The sequence below is a fragment of the Columba livia genome, chromosome 14 (genome assembly GCF_036013475.1).
Source record: "Columba livia isolate bColLiv1 breed racing homer chromosome 14, bColLiv1.pat.W.v2, whole genome shotgun sequence".
NCBI classification, from domain to species: domain Eukaryota; kingdom Metazoa; phylum Chordata; class Aves; order Columbiformes; family Columbidae; genus Columba; species Columba livia.
The window spans coordinates 19,668,780-19,683,867 of NC_088615.1; the positions used below are offsets into that span (position 1 = coordinate 19,668,780).

Sequence of the window (15,088 nt, forward strand, 5' to 3'; positions counted from 1 at the left end):
TTCTCAAGATGCAACCAACAGAGAACAAGAGAGGGAACCAACAGGAACAATATTGCTGCTGGATCTGGAAAAGATGTAATCCACCTAATAGCCATGAGAGAACATTAGTGGGATTGCTTGGAGCATCTTAATAAATTTCTGGACCGAATCAAAGACGTGCTCAGCTCTTTTCCCATTCTTCTCAAATCTGGGTTCCTTCCAGTCATTACTTACCCTTCCTGCTTCTCTATCTTGCTCTGAAAACTGATGCCGCCCTCACTCTGGTCTGCAAAGAGCAGCCTCTCTTCCCTCTCTTGGCAGCTCTGCCGGAAGGCAAGGTCCATTCTTGCCCTTGGTCAGCCCAGAAATACAGGCCTGTTCTCTTCATTTATAGCTGGGAGATACAGATACCTGCTCCAACCCAAGCACTAGTGCCGACCAGGCTGTGATCCCACAGGTGGCTGGGAGAGAACCAGGGAAATTCCCTAGCAAGAGTGCCTGGGGTTAGGAGATGCTCGGATCTCCACGTGGCCGCCACCAGCCCGAGCAGTGCCTAAAGGAAGGGGTTAGGCTTTGGTGAGCCTGGAATTGTGCCGACAGATGCAGTTTAAGCTCCACAGACATCACTGCTCTGCTGACAAGGGGCTTGGGACAAGGCAAGGAAGGGAAATCTCCACAGCGTCTTGAAGTTCTAGGGAGCAGGGAATTGCTGAAAGGACAGTGCAGCAAGAGCAGAGGTGGCCAAGCTAATTAACAGCCACCTGCTCACACCCCGGATCGCTGTTCCTTGCTCCGGAGACTTTAAAGACTTATCTTTGACAGCCGTTTACAAACATGAAGCCTCCTCTCTACTGACATCCTTATCGTAATGTATGAGATGAGAGAAGCTGGGGTAGAGAGAAAAACCACAGGACTCACCAGGAGAACCACAGTTAGCTCCTCCAAAGAGACCATTAGCTCCTCTTCTCCCCTAACACTGAATTATGGCAAATATTCAGAGTTCTTGCCTTCTAGGTGGCCAGTCACATAGTACCCGTCACAAGTGGGCAAGTCACATTGTGCCCCTCCTTGGAAGGAGAGCTGAACCTCTGAGTCCCCTTCTTCCCCATACTTGTGAGGAGCCTGAGATAAACAAACAGTAACAACACCTTTAAGAGAACACAAAAAAGCTTTTAACAAAATGACCTAGTATTCCTGTTCTGAGTTTTCATGTTTTAATCTCACTCCTTGTAATATAACTCCGCCCTAAAGCTCAGTGATCCATAGAAGACTTCAGCAAAATCAGAAAACACAGGACCTACATGTATATACACAGAAGCAACAAAAACCCACAGGCAAAAAAAAAATATATGGTCAGAAGGAAAAAACAAACCAACCAAACCAAAACCATTAAATCTTTCTTGAGCCTTCTTCAACATACCACCAAGAATCAATGAAGAAACATGATCCCACTGGTTTGCCACCTTTAACAGAAAAGTAGCTCCCTGTACAACACCTGCCCTGCCTCCAGTTCTCCCCAGCAGTACGGAGGGCACCAGGGACCTCAGCAGCTGCATGCTGTGACAATAAATAAAGTTAGAATCCTGCCCAAAACACCTCTGAGCCCTTTGGCCAACGTTGGCCACGTGTGTAATGAGGGTGAAAACACAAAGTTTGGACCTCCTGAGAAAGCTCCATCAGATGGTCTCTGCTCAGAAATGTTGGCATAGGCACAATTTCTGATAAATAAAGAACAATGAGCTGCTCTTCTCAGCCCTGGGGGTTATTCTGTACACCTGCAACACAACTGGCCCCGTGGCAGGAGGGAGTCCCGGCTCTGCAGCTCCTGCATCCAGCACCGGCTGAGAACAGCAACAACCTGCTCCAGTCCGTAAAACCCTTCGTAGGTGATTATGGAAACCAAAAAGGACTAAATTCAAAGCAGTTTTTCAGCTGGGGGGGATCCAAAACTGCTGACTGAGGAGGAGAACAAAGCCAGATGGCATATGCTGGTATTGTCAGAGATTACGCAGTATAAGGCAATGGGAAATTAGCTGAGAAAAAGACCCAGTTTGGTCCCATGGCTCCTCTCTTGCCAAATGAACATACCGGGGCAACCGTGAAACAATTAGTTTATGGGTTTCATTCTCCTCCACCCCTAGACTAAACCTAAATATTTGTATAAGCCCAGGCATAACTTTTATCTCATGTTTTCCTTGGGGTTTACTAGCTGTTTAGAGCATTCAGGCTAAAAAGCATTCCCTCGAACTCTTGCCACAAAAAGAGCTGAAACTATGATACTAATTAAAACCACACTCTTTGGTATCAAGAAGACACACTATTACTTTCTTTTTTTGCTCAAGAAAAGCTGTTAATACGGCCTACGCGTCTCGAACATTCTCCTTTCAAACGCCGTGCTCGGTACCCGCTCCTGCCCAGGTCGGCCAGTTTAGGAACGTGACAGCAGTCTGGGGCGGGAAGATGCACATTTCCAATATATTTATTATTGCCAACTTAAAGTAATGGAAAGCACATCAAGAAGAATAAAAAAAGCTTTACACTGCGTGAAAGGTAACAAGCTAAAGAACTGTACTGCCTTGGTGCCCAGTGGGCCAAATCAAGGGCTGAATCTTGCAAAAAAAATACTATGTATTTTGAAAAACAGCCTCTGGCTTTGCCAGGATGCTCCTGGACACTTGGCATGGACCAGGAAGGATGTGGGTTGCACTGTGTCCCACCACTGATCCACCCCGGGTAAGGTCGAGTGAAGAAATGGTAAGATTTCATGCTCATTTGACCTCACCTAATTTGGATGCTTTTGAGGTCTCCATACCAGCACATCATAAACATTAAAAAAATTATCCTCATAACATTTCAGGGGAAAACGCTGGGGAAATCACATTTAAAGGATGGAAAACTAAGGGAAAAAAAAATAAATCTAGGGCCATGTTTGGGTTCAGTGCAATATTGAAAAGCATCCTGAGAGGTCTAAGTCTGGTTAAAACATCAGTTTCCTTGTCCAGTTTCAAACGACGGTGCCTCATTCAGAGCGGCGATCACATGGCAGACACGCAGGAAGCAGAGAACCGGCTGCTTCTCTCCAAATCTCCTGCAGCACCAATGTCCAAGTCCCCGCCATGGGCAGCAGCTGCCGGTGAGAGACTGGAGCTTGATCCTGCCAGAAGCATCTGCCCTGCTCACCAGGAAAACTGAATGGCAGGAGAGACCCTCTGGGGAAGGCACTTGTCCTGCGTCACTCTTGGGACCACAAATGTAAATAATGCTTCATCAGAGCAATTTGGTTTCTGGTTTCTGTTCAGGAGCGTGGCTTTCGCTGTGTTCACTCAAAACAAAACTCTGCTTCCCTTTTTCAGCGCCACAAAGATGCCAGATTTTAACTCCCGGTGATACAAAGTGCAAGCAGTGGAGGAAGGGGCCTTTGAGGGATATTTTATTTTATATTTAATTTTTGGTGATATTTTAGCTTTCAGCAAGCTCCTGTCTGGTTAGCAAGCTTCTAGCTTTGCCAGCAACACAGAAGAACTGCCTAAGTTACAAAAACAAGTTAATACATAAAAAATATGACTTCAGCAAAGAAGTTAAGCTCAATGGGTGAACACACTGTAATTTGTTACATGCTTCCATTGTGTGGGGATCCAAAGTAATAAAATACTCCTGTAATGCTAGAAGCGTGAGGCCCAGCCCTGGTAGGACGTTGGGATTCCATGATTAGCTCTGCCACTGCATCCCCTGGCTCAGCACCAAACGCAGCCAAACCCCCCAGCACCAACCCACCCAGCACAGCGCTCCGCTCACCCTTTTATTCTGAATTTTGCTCCAAAGAAAGAGCAAGTAACGAAGTTATTGTGGAGGCGGCCACAATACTGGGATGCTGAGACATCTCACGGCAGTTTAATGCAACCACAAAGCACAAACCCATCCGCATCCGAAGCATCATGCAAGGATGCTGTGGCTGGTGCAGAGTTTGGCTTTATGGAGACGGGGGGGGCTCGAAGGGGCAGGAGCTGCCTCCCAAACCCCACATCCCCTCGTCCTGCTTCTCATTTGAGGCTGACAGGCGAAGCTCGAACACATCATTACAGCCTCGAGGAGGCTGCTAAAGGTACCACTCATGTTACAAATGAATTAATAGGAAACACTTACCTTCCCCACGAGCTTGCCTTTCCTGTTCATGCAAAGGTAGAAGTCTGTCTCCTTCCCTTTGATCCGGACTTGGCTGCCAAAAGTGTCTGTTTCCACTAGAAGCTGGGCTTGTAAAGGAAGAAGAAAAAGAAAAAAAGCATTTACCAATGTGGTCCCATTAAGTCAGAGCGTGTAAAGCTCGTCAGCATGTTGTCCCATCACCTCTACCTGACCCCCACCACGCTGGGATGCTATGCAATGAACCACCCAAGGAACCACCCAGGAGCTGAGCTCCAGGCCTGGTTCCAAGTGCAGATCGGACACACCTCCACTGACTCCTATGCAGATGTTCCAGATGTAATGTCAGTTTAGCACAAAATATGCACAAACACACGTGTGCTCCAGCAGTCCGCACCACCCCACCACCCCATTGGCAATATAAAGCTAGATGCTCTCCTTCACGCTCCAGGAGGGTTATCAGAGGGTACAAACATGGAATTTAGTCTCATGAAAATAAGAGATTAGCATGACAAGAATGAAAATCACTTCCCCACAGCCAGCAGCCGTCACACTCTTCACAGAAGCGGTCAAGCCACATGTTCATGGTGCAAAACATCGCAGTGACCTCCTGAAGATCACCACAACACCTAGAAGGGAGAAAGTGGGTGCTGCTGGTTCTCTCTGATGAACACCCGCCCTGCAGACATCCTCTATGTGTCGAGTTATGTTCCTAGGAGGTCACTCACTTTCTGGCAGTCCAAAGAGCTCCAGCTGGGAGAAATATGGCCAGTCTCTTGGTGCCTCACATGTTTACTGAGGCCAGAGCTGGTTTGCAGCATTGTCAGTGGCCATGGTAGAGGACAGATTTCTGCCACATCTTCATAAACCTCCTGCACTGACACAATTGTATTTGCAGAAGTTGCTGAGCTGCCACCCCGATGTCTAGGGTGCCATCGTCATCTCAAAACCTAGCCACATCCAAATTCAGCGTTTTATTCCGTTTCTGATCTAAACACAAATTCCAGTCATGCTCGAGGTTTGGATTCCAGGAATTTCCCCGGAGAGGCAGGAGCAGGCAGACTGGACAGTTTGGTTCAGATCCATCCCTGATACAGAGCGGGAGAGAGGAGACATAGTCGAAACACAATGCAAGAATGTGTAAGTGTCAGCAAGTGCAAATCCACGGTCCTGCTCTGGAAACACTCACACTTGTACGACCCGAGCCTTGCCGCAGAAACACGGCTTCTGCCAAACTCTGGAGAATGTTTGATCTGCACTGCAAAAAGTCACATTCTTTTTGGCATTCATATTTCAAACTTTAAAACCCTCTAAGAGCAAATATGTTCACTGTAAGGATTTACCATGGGGATAGAAATAGAAGTTTGTTTCATTTAAACACATTAATATTTTTCCCACTTGTAAAGTCAGCTTTTGGCTTCTGCAGTGCTGCAAATATCACAAACCTTTAACTCACAAGGGCCCTAAACAGAGTTTTTCCTTTGCAACTCTGTCACATATGCAAGCTCAGGGTTTTCCAGTTACTAGCTGTTTACATTTATTTTGATAAATCTGTTAAACCTGTTATCACAGGGGATATATATAAAGAATAACTTATTTCTGACAGCAAATGGGATAATGCCTCTATTATCAAAGAATATTACTTGCAATTCTGCATAAATATGGATATTTATCTAAGTCTTTCAGAAATGCATCATGTTTTGGGGTATCTGCAAAGGAGAGTAGCTTGGCAGCGACAGTGGGTGCTGCAGGATTTCCCTCTACACCCCCGTGGTGGCATTGAAGCAGTGACCATCCACATACATCAGTGAGGAAGGGCCAAACCAACCAGAAATGTCCCATCATAGCAAGGATATAAAGATGAGCAGAGTCAGGATGGGGGAGGATGGCACTGGGTCAAAGACAGGTGTTCAAGGGGAAGATGTGCAACATGGAAGATGTGCAACATGGTACATAACCTGGTGAACACCCACTGCTTCAAGAAGTTCAGGGAGGCTGCTCAGATGCAACACAGCATTAACGAACCAGGGAACAGCTAGAGGTAGGACTATCTTTAAAGAGGGGATTGGGAAAGGTCTTCTCCTCAAATGAGCAAGGGCATTAGAGAGGACTAATCGTCAGCCTCAGCTGGGGAGAGCAGCAACCTGCACGCGAGAGGAGGTTATGGAGCCAGCATAAGAGGTCCCAAAGATCGACCCAAGAACCACAGCCAACACTCCGAGTGCCAAGGAGCTGCCCACAGATCTGCAGTGCCAAACCTACCCAGGCACTCAAATGACCCAGAGCCACCCACCGAGGGCTCCACAGCTTCCACACGGGCAAGAAGAGGATATGGCAAGTTCCTGTCCAAGCTGCAAGGCATTTCCTGGCCCTTCCAGTCTCAGTGCTGCAACTGAAAAAATCTAAGAATAATGCTGAATATCAGGTATGGGTTTTGGTCAGCCAAAGCAGGAGCTAACGTTAATAAAGCACTCCAAAGCAGTAGCCTTGATCCGTGGTCCTGCCAGACAGTCGGCAACCAGCATCCCTCCAATGTGGGTCCCGTCAGATGGACAAACAGGGGGCACGCCAGCTCGCCTTCCCCGCCCCCTTGCTCTGCAGCCAAAATGAGTAATATCCAAGCTGATTTTAATTTGAAAAATATCACCTTAAAAAGATGCCGGTTCCCTGCTGTGAAAATTAAAACCATCTGGATGGAGTGATTTCAAATAATTAATCTAGGTCGCCTTTGACACCTCTACTAATTAAAATACGATACCTTCCTCCCCCTTTTTAAATAGAGAATTTAAATAAAGTTTAAAGATCTAATAAAATAATGTCATAATTTAGAACTAAATGGAAGTCAACTTTCCTGCGGGCTGCAAAGGTTATGCTGGTGCTGAGATTCCTCCCAGGCTTGTGTCACAGCACAGACCGAGCAGCATCGGCTGGGCAAGCACCCAGTGTGACACCCGCACCAGTAAACACGGCAGTAAATACACCAGCATCCATAGCCCAGTGCCCCAAGAAGGCCTAAGAGCCCCCAAGATCATCCTGCACCCAGCGTCCAGGAGTGGGGAGCAGAGGGCAGGAGGTTCAGCAGATGCTGTCTGCTCCCCGCTGTGACCCCAGTTAACACAGTGCAGGCTAAAGCCACCCATCAGTACCCACTTCGGAAAAAGATGCTGGAAATGTGTTCTTATTTCTAAGGATCCTTGACCTCCTTTCCTACAAGAGCAATCAATGTGGCTGTAGGGTTGGGTTCATAACCCAGTTGGCTTCCAGCCTAAGGCACCCCTTACTGCTGATTCTCCTTTTTGCAACAGGAATCTCCCTAAAGTCTCTCAGGAGGTGAGATAGGGGACCTTGTCAACACATCTAGTCAGCCAAAATCAGCTGGGAGAAATCCTAGTCCTGAATACTGCAACACATATCCCTGGTGGATGGATGCTGATCCAGAAGGGGCTGCTGAGGTCGCCTACCCCATCACACGTGGCAGGAGAAGAGCTCAGTCACCACCAAAAGGATTTAAACAAATCATAGAATCACAGGATCATTTTGGTTGGAAGAGGCCCTCAAGATCATTGAGTCCAACTGTAATCTGAATCTGGCACTAAACCATGTCCCTACAAGCCTCCTCTATACGTCTGTTCAACCCCTCCAGGGATGGTGACTCCAGCACTGCCCTGGGCAGCCTGTTCCAATGCCCCACAGCCCTTTGGGGAAGAAATTGTTCCCAGATCCAACCCCTACCTCCAATGGCACAACTTGAGGCCGTTTTCTCTTGTCCCATCACTTGCTACTCAGAAGAAGAGACCAACACCCTCCATGCTACAACCTCCTTTCAGATAGTTGTAGACAGCAATAAATAATAATAAATAAAAGTCAGTTGAGCTTGGTTTGCTGTCTCATTTGTCTCTATGATAAAGATGCTATAGCCGCAACGAAAGCGCCACGGAAAATCCACAGGAACTTCCATGGTAAAACAAGTCCCCCCAGGCTGGAGTGGTGTCCCCACAGCTCAGGACACCTGACTTCCAGCTCCATTAGTCCCTGCATACACCACAGAGAGATTACAATCTTTATTTTCAAAAGCCCTACACTCTAGCCTTCAGATCAGGTATTATTGTTTAAATTCTTTGACAGCTAGATATTTTGATACATTTTCCAGGGTGGTGGGGGGGTGGGCAGAAAGAGCTAAAGAGAAGAGATGTCTTCAGAGGGTGAGATCTTCTGCTACATGCTTTTGCCTTATTGGCCCATTTAACCTAAACCTTCATCAAAACTCCCACTGGAAGAGACTGGAATTCCTCACATGTCTAGGTGAAAAGGATTACATATATATGTTGAAAAGTTATCTTCCAGCTAAGAAAACATGAAGTCAGGGAGATATGTAAAGGTGGCAGAAAATATGCTAAATTATCTTTCAAATATTTCCTGGGAGTGGGAGGACAGGAGCCAGGAAAGCACGGGGAAAGAAAGAAGAAAGAGGGCACCTGAGACGTGCGAGGTTTACATGTACCTATCACAAAAGTGTAAGTGCCAGCCAGTTTCATATAAATGAAGAGATAAAGGGAGAAAACACAGAGGTGCAGGATTGGATACTTTGAGTCCACCTACCATTCCTTTTTATTTTCTTTTTCTTTTTTCAGGTATAAATCCTGAAAAAGAAGCTGCAGAGAAGAGGAAACTACAGCCCCTTACGCTGCCCACAGGCTCCTCGAAGCAGCTAAAACAGATTTCCTGGGGACTGAGATTTCACTGCTTTTGTTGAGAACATCAAAGAAACCATTCTCAGCACTTCCCAGTTAAGTCATTCTGATGCTATGAACCGAGACAAAGTGCATTTCCATAGTTCACAGCTTATATCACATCTGACAGGAGAATAAAATTTCCTCTCTGGTAAGACAGAATACTCCAGTGTGAACCCCAGCATGGCCAAACAGTTGAAACCCGATCAAACACAGCCTGCCCCTACCAAACCCACGTGAATCCCTTACATGACCACAACATAGGACAGAACGACCCTGTTTCCACTTCACATTCGTGATGTAATTACAAGGTAATAATGTCAAAATTTGGTAAAATCTGGAGGGTGTAATAAAGCCCCCAGGCTATGAACAAGTGAGGGAATCTAGGCTGCATCCTCAAGTTTTGTTTGTGCACGCATATATTACTCCAAACTGCATAATTTTCAATAATTATAACACATACAACCCAACTCCCTTCTCAATTATTGAGGTCCAAATCAGGAGTTACCACCAAAATCAATAAGGCTGGAGCTCAGGAGGGCAGAGCTCTGACCCACACACCACTGCAATTAGCTCATCGAGTCTTTCTTGAACAAGCACAGGATACATGTATGTCAAGTTATTAAAAGAGATGGTCATGGGGAGGTGGAGTAACAAGATACAGGCTCCAGGTATGGTTTTTTTTAAGCCACCACTGTGCACAAGGAAGCGAACTACCCGGTGTCAGAGCCAGGGGAGCGCACAAGGAGCAAGCGCATCCCATCTTAACCCAGGCCGTTAAAAATGCCATCTCTCTAAATTAGGTTTTCTTTTAAACCTCATTTAAACATCCTATTTTTTCACTCGGTCATCTGATGCAGTTAAGGAAAAAGACATGAGCATCAACACGTCACTCCACGCCCAGCGCTGAGTCCCCCACGGCAGTTCTGTGTGCCTGGTTTTGGGGCAGGAAGGGGAGCGGGACCAAGGGCTCCGTGTGAACAAAGGAAAAGCGGCAGAGACAACCTGTCACTCCTGTAACAGCCTTAGTAGCACTCAGGAGCCACACAGGTTAAATATTTGCAAGGAGAATATCAGAAGGGAACCTATAATGCAGCAAAGACCTCAAAGGCACTTACACTGCAGCAACCTGATCCTGCAAATACTTTCACACGAAGGACCTGACACACATCGGAAGTCCCTCGAGTGCTGATAAAGACCCCTGTATGGCTTCAGGGTCCCGGCTGTCACCGGCTGCATGGTTGGACGTGCTGGGGGACGGCTCAGGCACCCTCATCTGCAAACAACCATCTAACACCCAGAAGGTGTCCTGTCCCATTTCCAGGATGCTGAACTGTCCCATTTCCAGGATGCTGAACTGTCCCCTTAGGGTTAACTGGGCATGCCTACGTGACACGAGGCCAAGACACATGGAAATACCCAGGCTGGTGCCAACCACGCCAGCCCGAGCACCCAGCCCAGCACAGACGTGCGAGCAGGACGCGCTGCCGCAGGCACTTAACCCTGCGGGACGCACGCCCCAAGATGTTCGGGTAAGAAAATATCGCTCACGCTTCTGAAACCTCCACCACTTAAGTCTGTCACACCATTACTGTGGTCCCATCTTTAGGGACACTGACCTCAAAAAAATCTCGCTACCAGTTCAGTGCTGGCTAACAAGACAAGCCCAGGGAACGATGCTGAGCATCCCAGGGACCACTTTGCGGAGAACTTGCCTCCCCACCTTGTTGAAGATGTGTTGCTTATGTTAGAATGGCAAAATCAAGAAAAAAAAAGAATATTCTGAAACACAAGCACTCTCTTCAAAATTGTCCACCCTGCCTCCTGAAGGATGACAAAGCTTCCAGACATGGTCCCTGTAAAATAACTCCATTCACCGCATCTTGGGAAAAGCTTAAAAAAATTTTCATAATTTGAGGTCCATACACAGAAAAATCGTTTGATAATTTAGCTCATGCAAGACCAGAATAAATACGAAGGCAGGTCTTACAGATTTTCCCCAACTCACGTAAAAAGTTAATATATCACAGAACCTGTGATTCTGTCAAAAACAAAAAAATATTTGAGGACAATATTAAAATTGTAAGTACCATGCTACTGGCTCAAGCCTGCACTACCCAGAGTCCAGTCATCATTAATCCCCATTAAAAATGAATGTAAAATACTGTCATTCTGACACAAAGCCATTTGCACCCATTTGGAGATGTAAAGCGACAGGATTAAGTAGTGGGGAACCAAACTTGGCCTCTTGCAGATGTTTTATACACAATTTGCTATAAGAGACACTAAAATATTTTGGCGGTTGCTTCAATGATGGTGAATAAGCTTATTTAGACAAGATTCAGTAAAACCGGAGGCGATAGGTTTAAAAACGCCTGGGCGGGGAGAGGCAGGGAACAAATTCTGCACTGAACTTTGCCACCTGCACACTCGCAGTGACTGAGGACGTGGCCGGGAAGCATTAAAAGTGTCAGCACAGAAATTCCCCAATCTCGCCGGGGCGTCCTGCTGCCTCCAAGCACAGCTCCAGCGGACAGTACTGCTACAGCGGCATGGAAACTGCTTGACAAGCTGCCAGGCTCCGAGTTCGGAATTAGTGAAGGATGAGCCTCAAAAAAGATTAAAAAAAAAGTTCAGAAGCTCTGTTATGCTTGAAAAAGCACCTAAAATGAAAAATAAAGGGCCAAACCCCAATGTCTTTGATCATTCTCATTTGAATAGACTTCTGCTGACATGGTGAAGCTCAACAGACAAGGACCTCAGAACCTGGCCCACGGCGCCTGGCTGAAACACGTCCAAAGTGCCGGAGTCTCCTGGGTCTGGAAATCGCATGAACCTCTCCCATCCCAAGGAGGGTTAGAATTACCACCAGAACAAACGCTGCTCAGGTTACGTTGACTCTCTGATTCCCAGGCTCAGCCAAGCCCCCCAAAAATACTGATGTACACCAAAATAACAATAGGCGGAGAAGGACAACTCTGGGAACCCCACGTACTCCTGCTTCTCCAAAGCTGCTTTATCTGTGGTCGGGGCGGAGGACGGAGCGCGGTGACTCTGGAGCGCTCGCCCACCTCTCACGGGCAACCAGGGGCTCAGCGATGAAGTAGGTGAGATGTTTGCACCAGCGTATCCTCTTACCGAGGAGTCCCAAACACATAAATCTCTTCCATATGCCAACATCCTGATGGTTGCACAGACTCCAAAAGTTAGTCCATCCAGGGTTCCACTGTCGTCTTTGTGAGTGCTCCAAAATGGGGCTAATTGGGAGAAATCTGTGAAGTACCTGCAGCATTAGATAAATTAAGACTATCAGCCCTGCCCGATATACAACGATGCCACATTCTGCCAAACAGGTTTTATTATTCTGTGCCCTCCAGTAAAAGTTGAAATGACAACAATTAATTTTATGGGTAGGAATATAAGTGTGCTCACAAATTTTCTTCAAGGGGCTCACTGTAACCTTCCCTTCTTCCAGCAAGTAAAAAATATGCTGAAAATAAAGCTGCAGGATGCTACAGTATTTTCAACGAGATTCTTGTGGCTCTGGAACCCGGAGAAGCAAAAGCAGCAGCACAACCTACCAGAAAAAATGTTCTGGCACATGGGGAAAATTCCTCTATGTTTAAAGATTTTAAACGGGGTTTGCTCTTACAAACGGACACAAACACAAGTTCAAAGATATCTGACTTTTTAATGCTTGTGCTGCTGAAGCTCACTTTTACCAAATAAAAGATAACGTATTATTAAATGAAGTACAGAAAGTTGTCACTATTAGATAAGAATAAGAGAGTGTGACTATTTTTGGGGAAAGGTTGAAAGAAGTGGACAAGAATGGATCCTCTACAGCACCTGGGGAACACAGATCCTCTGGAACCACCAAGCGAGCGCCTGGGGAGAAGCACCTTGGAGGGTCCCTGCACCAGTCCCTTGGAAAAGGTCTCTCCGTATAGACACAGCACAATTCTTTCTACTATTCTCAGAGCAGCAGCAACAGAAATAACAACAAAAAACCACAGGTATGACATTAACTCGGCCTTTAGCACCTTTGGTTTCAAATCTTTATTTTTGGAAACACGTCCATCACAGGGCTTTTCTTAAACTATTACCCCCCGTACACTGCACAAGTAAGACTATTTACTTGCATTTTACTGCATTTTAATTGCATGAGAAGTTTTAAAAGTCTTTTTTTTTTTCTTTTTTTCCCTAGAGTCATTTGGGACATCTGGCACTAGGTATTTAAATAAGACCTCTCAGAACTGTAAAATTAGTTTTACATTTTAATAAAGGTGCTTTAAAAATCTCAAATACAATTCTGCATTCAAACCATAAGTGTTTGGATTAAGAAAAGGAGATCCCATGTTAAATATTAATATAAAAAGTAAATTAAGTACAGAACTAAGCCAGTCCTCATCTGTGGTGTTATAAATGAACGGCAAAGAGGCAATACCTCTAACAGCTTATTTTGGGGTATTCTGGCTTTAAAGAATCAGCACTGACAACGTAAAATCCATATCATGCTATTTGTTACTTATCTCAGTTTCAACTTATCTAGAGACCCACGTCACCTACGAAGTTCAGGCTCAGTCCCATGTTTCCGTCCAAAATTTTCTCATCCCTTTTCTCTCCTCTCTGCACCAGAGCATCCACCCCTCCTCTGCCCACCCTGGACCTGCACAGGGGACAATCCCTTGAGACAACGGATGTCACACTGCAGGTGACACTACTGCTCTAGGTTTCCAGCCTGTACCTGTCCTAACACGGAAAGACAGAACTCGTTCAGCTTGGAGGGCTCTTTGGCCAGCTCTTTAATCAGCACAATAATTCACTTGAAAAATCTTCAGACATGCAGACAAAGGAGGAAACCCAAAGGACAAACCATCCTTCCAGCACTCGCTGCCATGTGCCAGTGAGCACATTCCTCCTCCCCACTAGGACACCTTGTTATTCTCCCATTTTATCTCCCTCTAGAATCTTTGGAGGAGATGGGAGAAGGAAATTCCCCATCACTATTTATACATAGCAGACTTGAAATATTTACAGGCAGTCCTGACAGCCACATCTCCGTACCAAGCCCAAGGAGCATGACTGCCCCTCACCTCTGCTGCAGGAGGATGCAGCCACCTTAGAAACCTGCCAAGGTGGCCAAGCCAACCCACACCTGCTGACACTACCTGAGCTCAGCCGACCACTGCTGCTGCAGGAGGTGCCCATGACATCCCCCACCGCCAGAGCCACCAGCACAGAGGAGCCCGAGGACGCACTGCTCAACCCCTGAAGCAAGAACCACAGAATCACAGAATAGTTCAGGTTGGAAGGGACCTCCAAAGCTCATCCAGTGACCCCCTGCCATGACAGGGACATCTTCACCAGCTCAGGTTGCTCAGAGCCCCGTCCAGCCTGGCCTGGGATGTCTCCAGGGATGGTTCATCCACCACCTCTCTGGCCAACCTGGGCCAGGCTCTCACCACCCTCAGGGCCAACAATTCCTTCCTCACGTCCAGCCTGAATCTCCCCTCTTTTAGTTTAAAACAGCCCTTGGCAAACACCACCTTATCTGCAAGGGCTTTGTAGCCTGATGCAGAGTTGCAGACACCTGGGACTGTCCCACGGCAGAAAGACATTTCTCTATTCAGAACCCCAAAGAAGGGAAGGAACCGGCTAACTTGAATTTGGAGCTTCTGTGCAAGCTCCTGGTAGGGAAAACAGATGGCTTGCCCTAAATCTAGGTGCTCCCCCCAGGTCATGAAGCGAGTGGCGACCCTTTGTGGCTTAGGGGAGTGGGAGGGACTTGGGCCAAGCTCCAGCCTCTGTCAGCAACCGCCAGGCTGCCCCGACGTGGGGCTTCACCGCAGGTCCACCTCCGGTGCAAGGAGTTAAAGCTCATCCCCCAACAGGCAGGAATGAAAAGGAGACAAAAAAGCAGGATGCTGGTGAATGCTGGCAGTGGGTGGTCACAGCCCCTGCCCGCCAGGCTGCGCATACAACAGGCACAGCCAAGTGTGTCTGGCACCAGACAATTATTTCGCCGGAGGTGTGTGAGGCGGCCGCGCTGGGAGCCGTTCTCACGGCGAAGCAACCAGCCATGTCGGCTAACAAAACCGCTCGCTGGGAAGCGTCTCTCTCCTTGCTCCTATCTCCTCACTGGGATTTGGGTTTTGTTGTTTCTTTATTTTTTTTTTCCTGTGTTGTCCTTCCTGCTGGGGCTCTAAAATAAAAAAAAAAAAAAAAAAAGCAGGTCA

The 15,088-nt window shown here is 46.9% G+C and overlaps 1 protein-coding gene across 1 annotated transcript in view; it reads right to left on the reverse strand.

Annotated features, from left to right (window-relative positions):
* FGF18 (fibroblast growth factor 18) overlaps positions 1–15,088 on the reverse strand; it is a 71,780-nt gene that overhangs the window by 14,290 nt on the left and 42,402 nt on the right. The window contains 1 exon segment of the mRNA XM_005503586.4: positions 4,123–4,229. Coding sequence (XP_005503643.2) covers positions 4,123–4,229 — 107 coding nt within the window.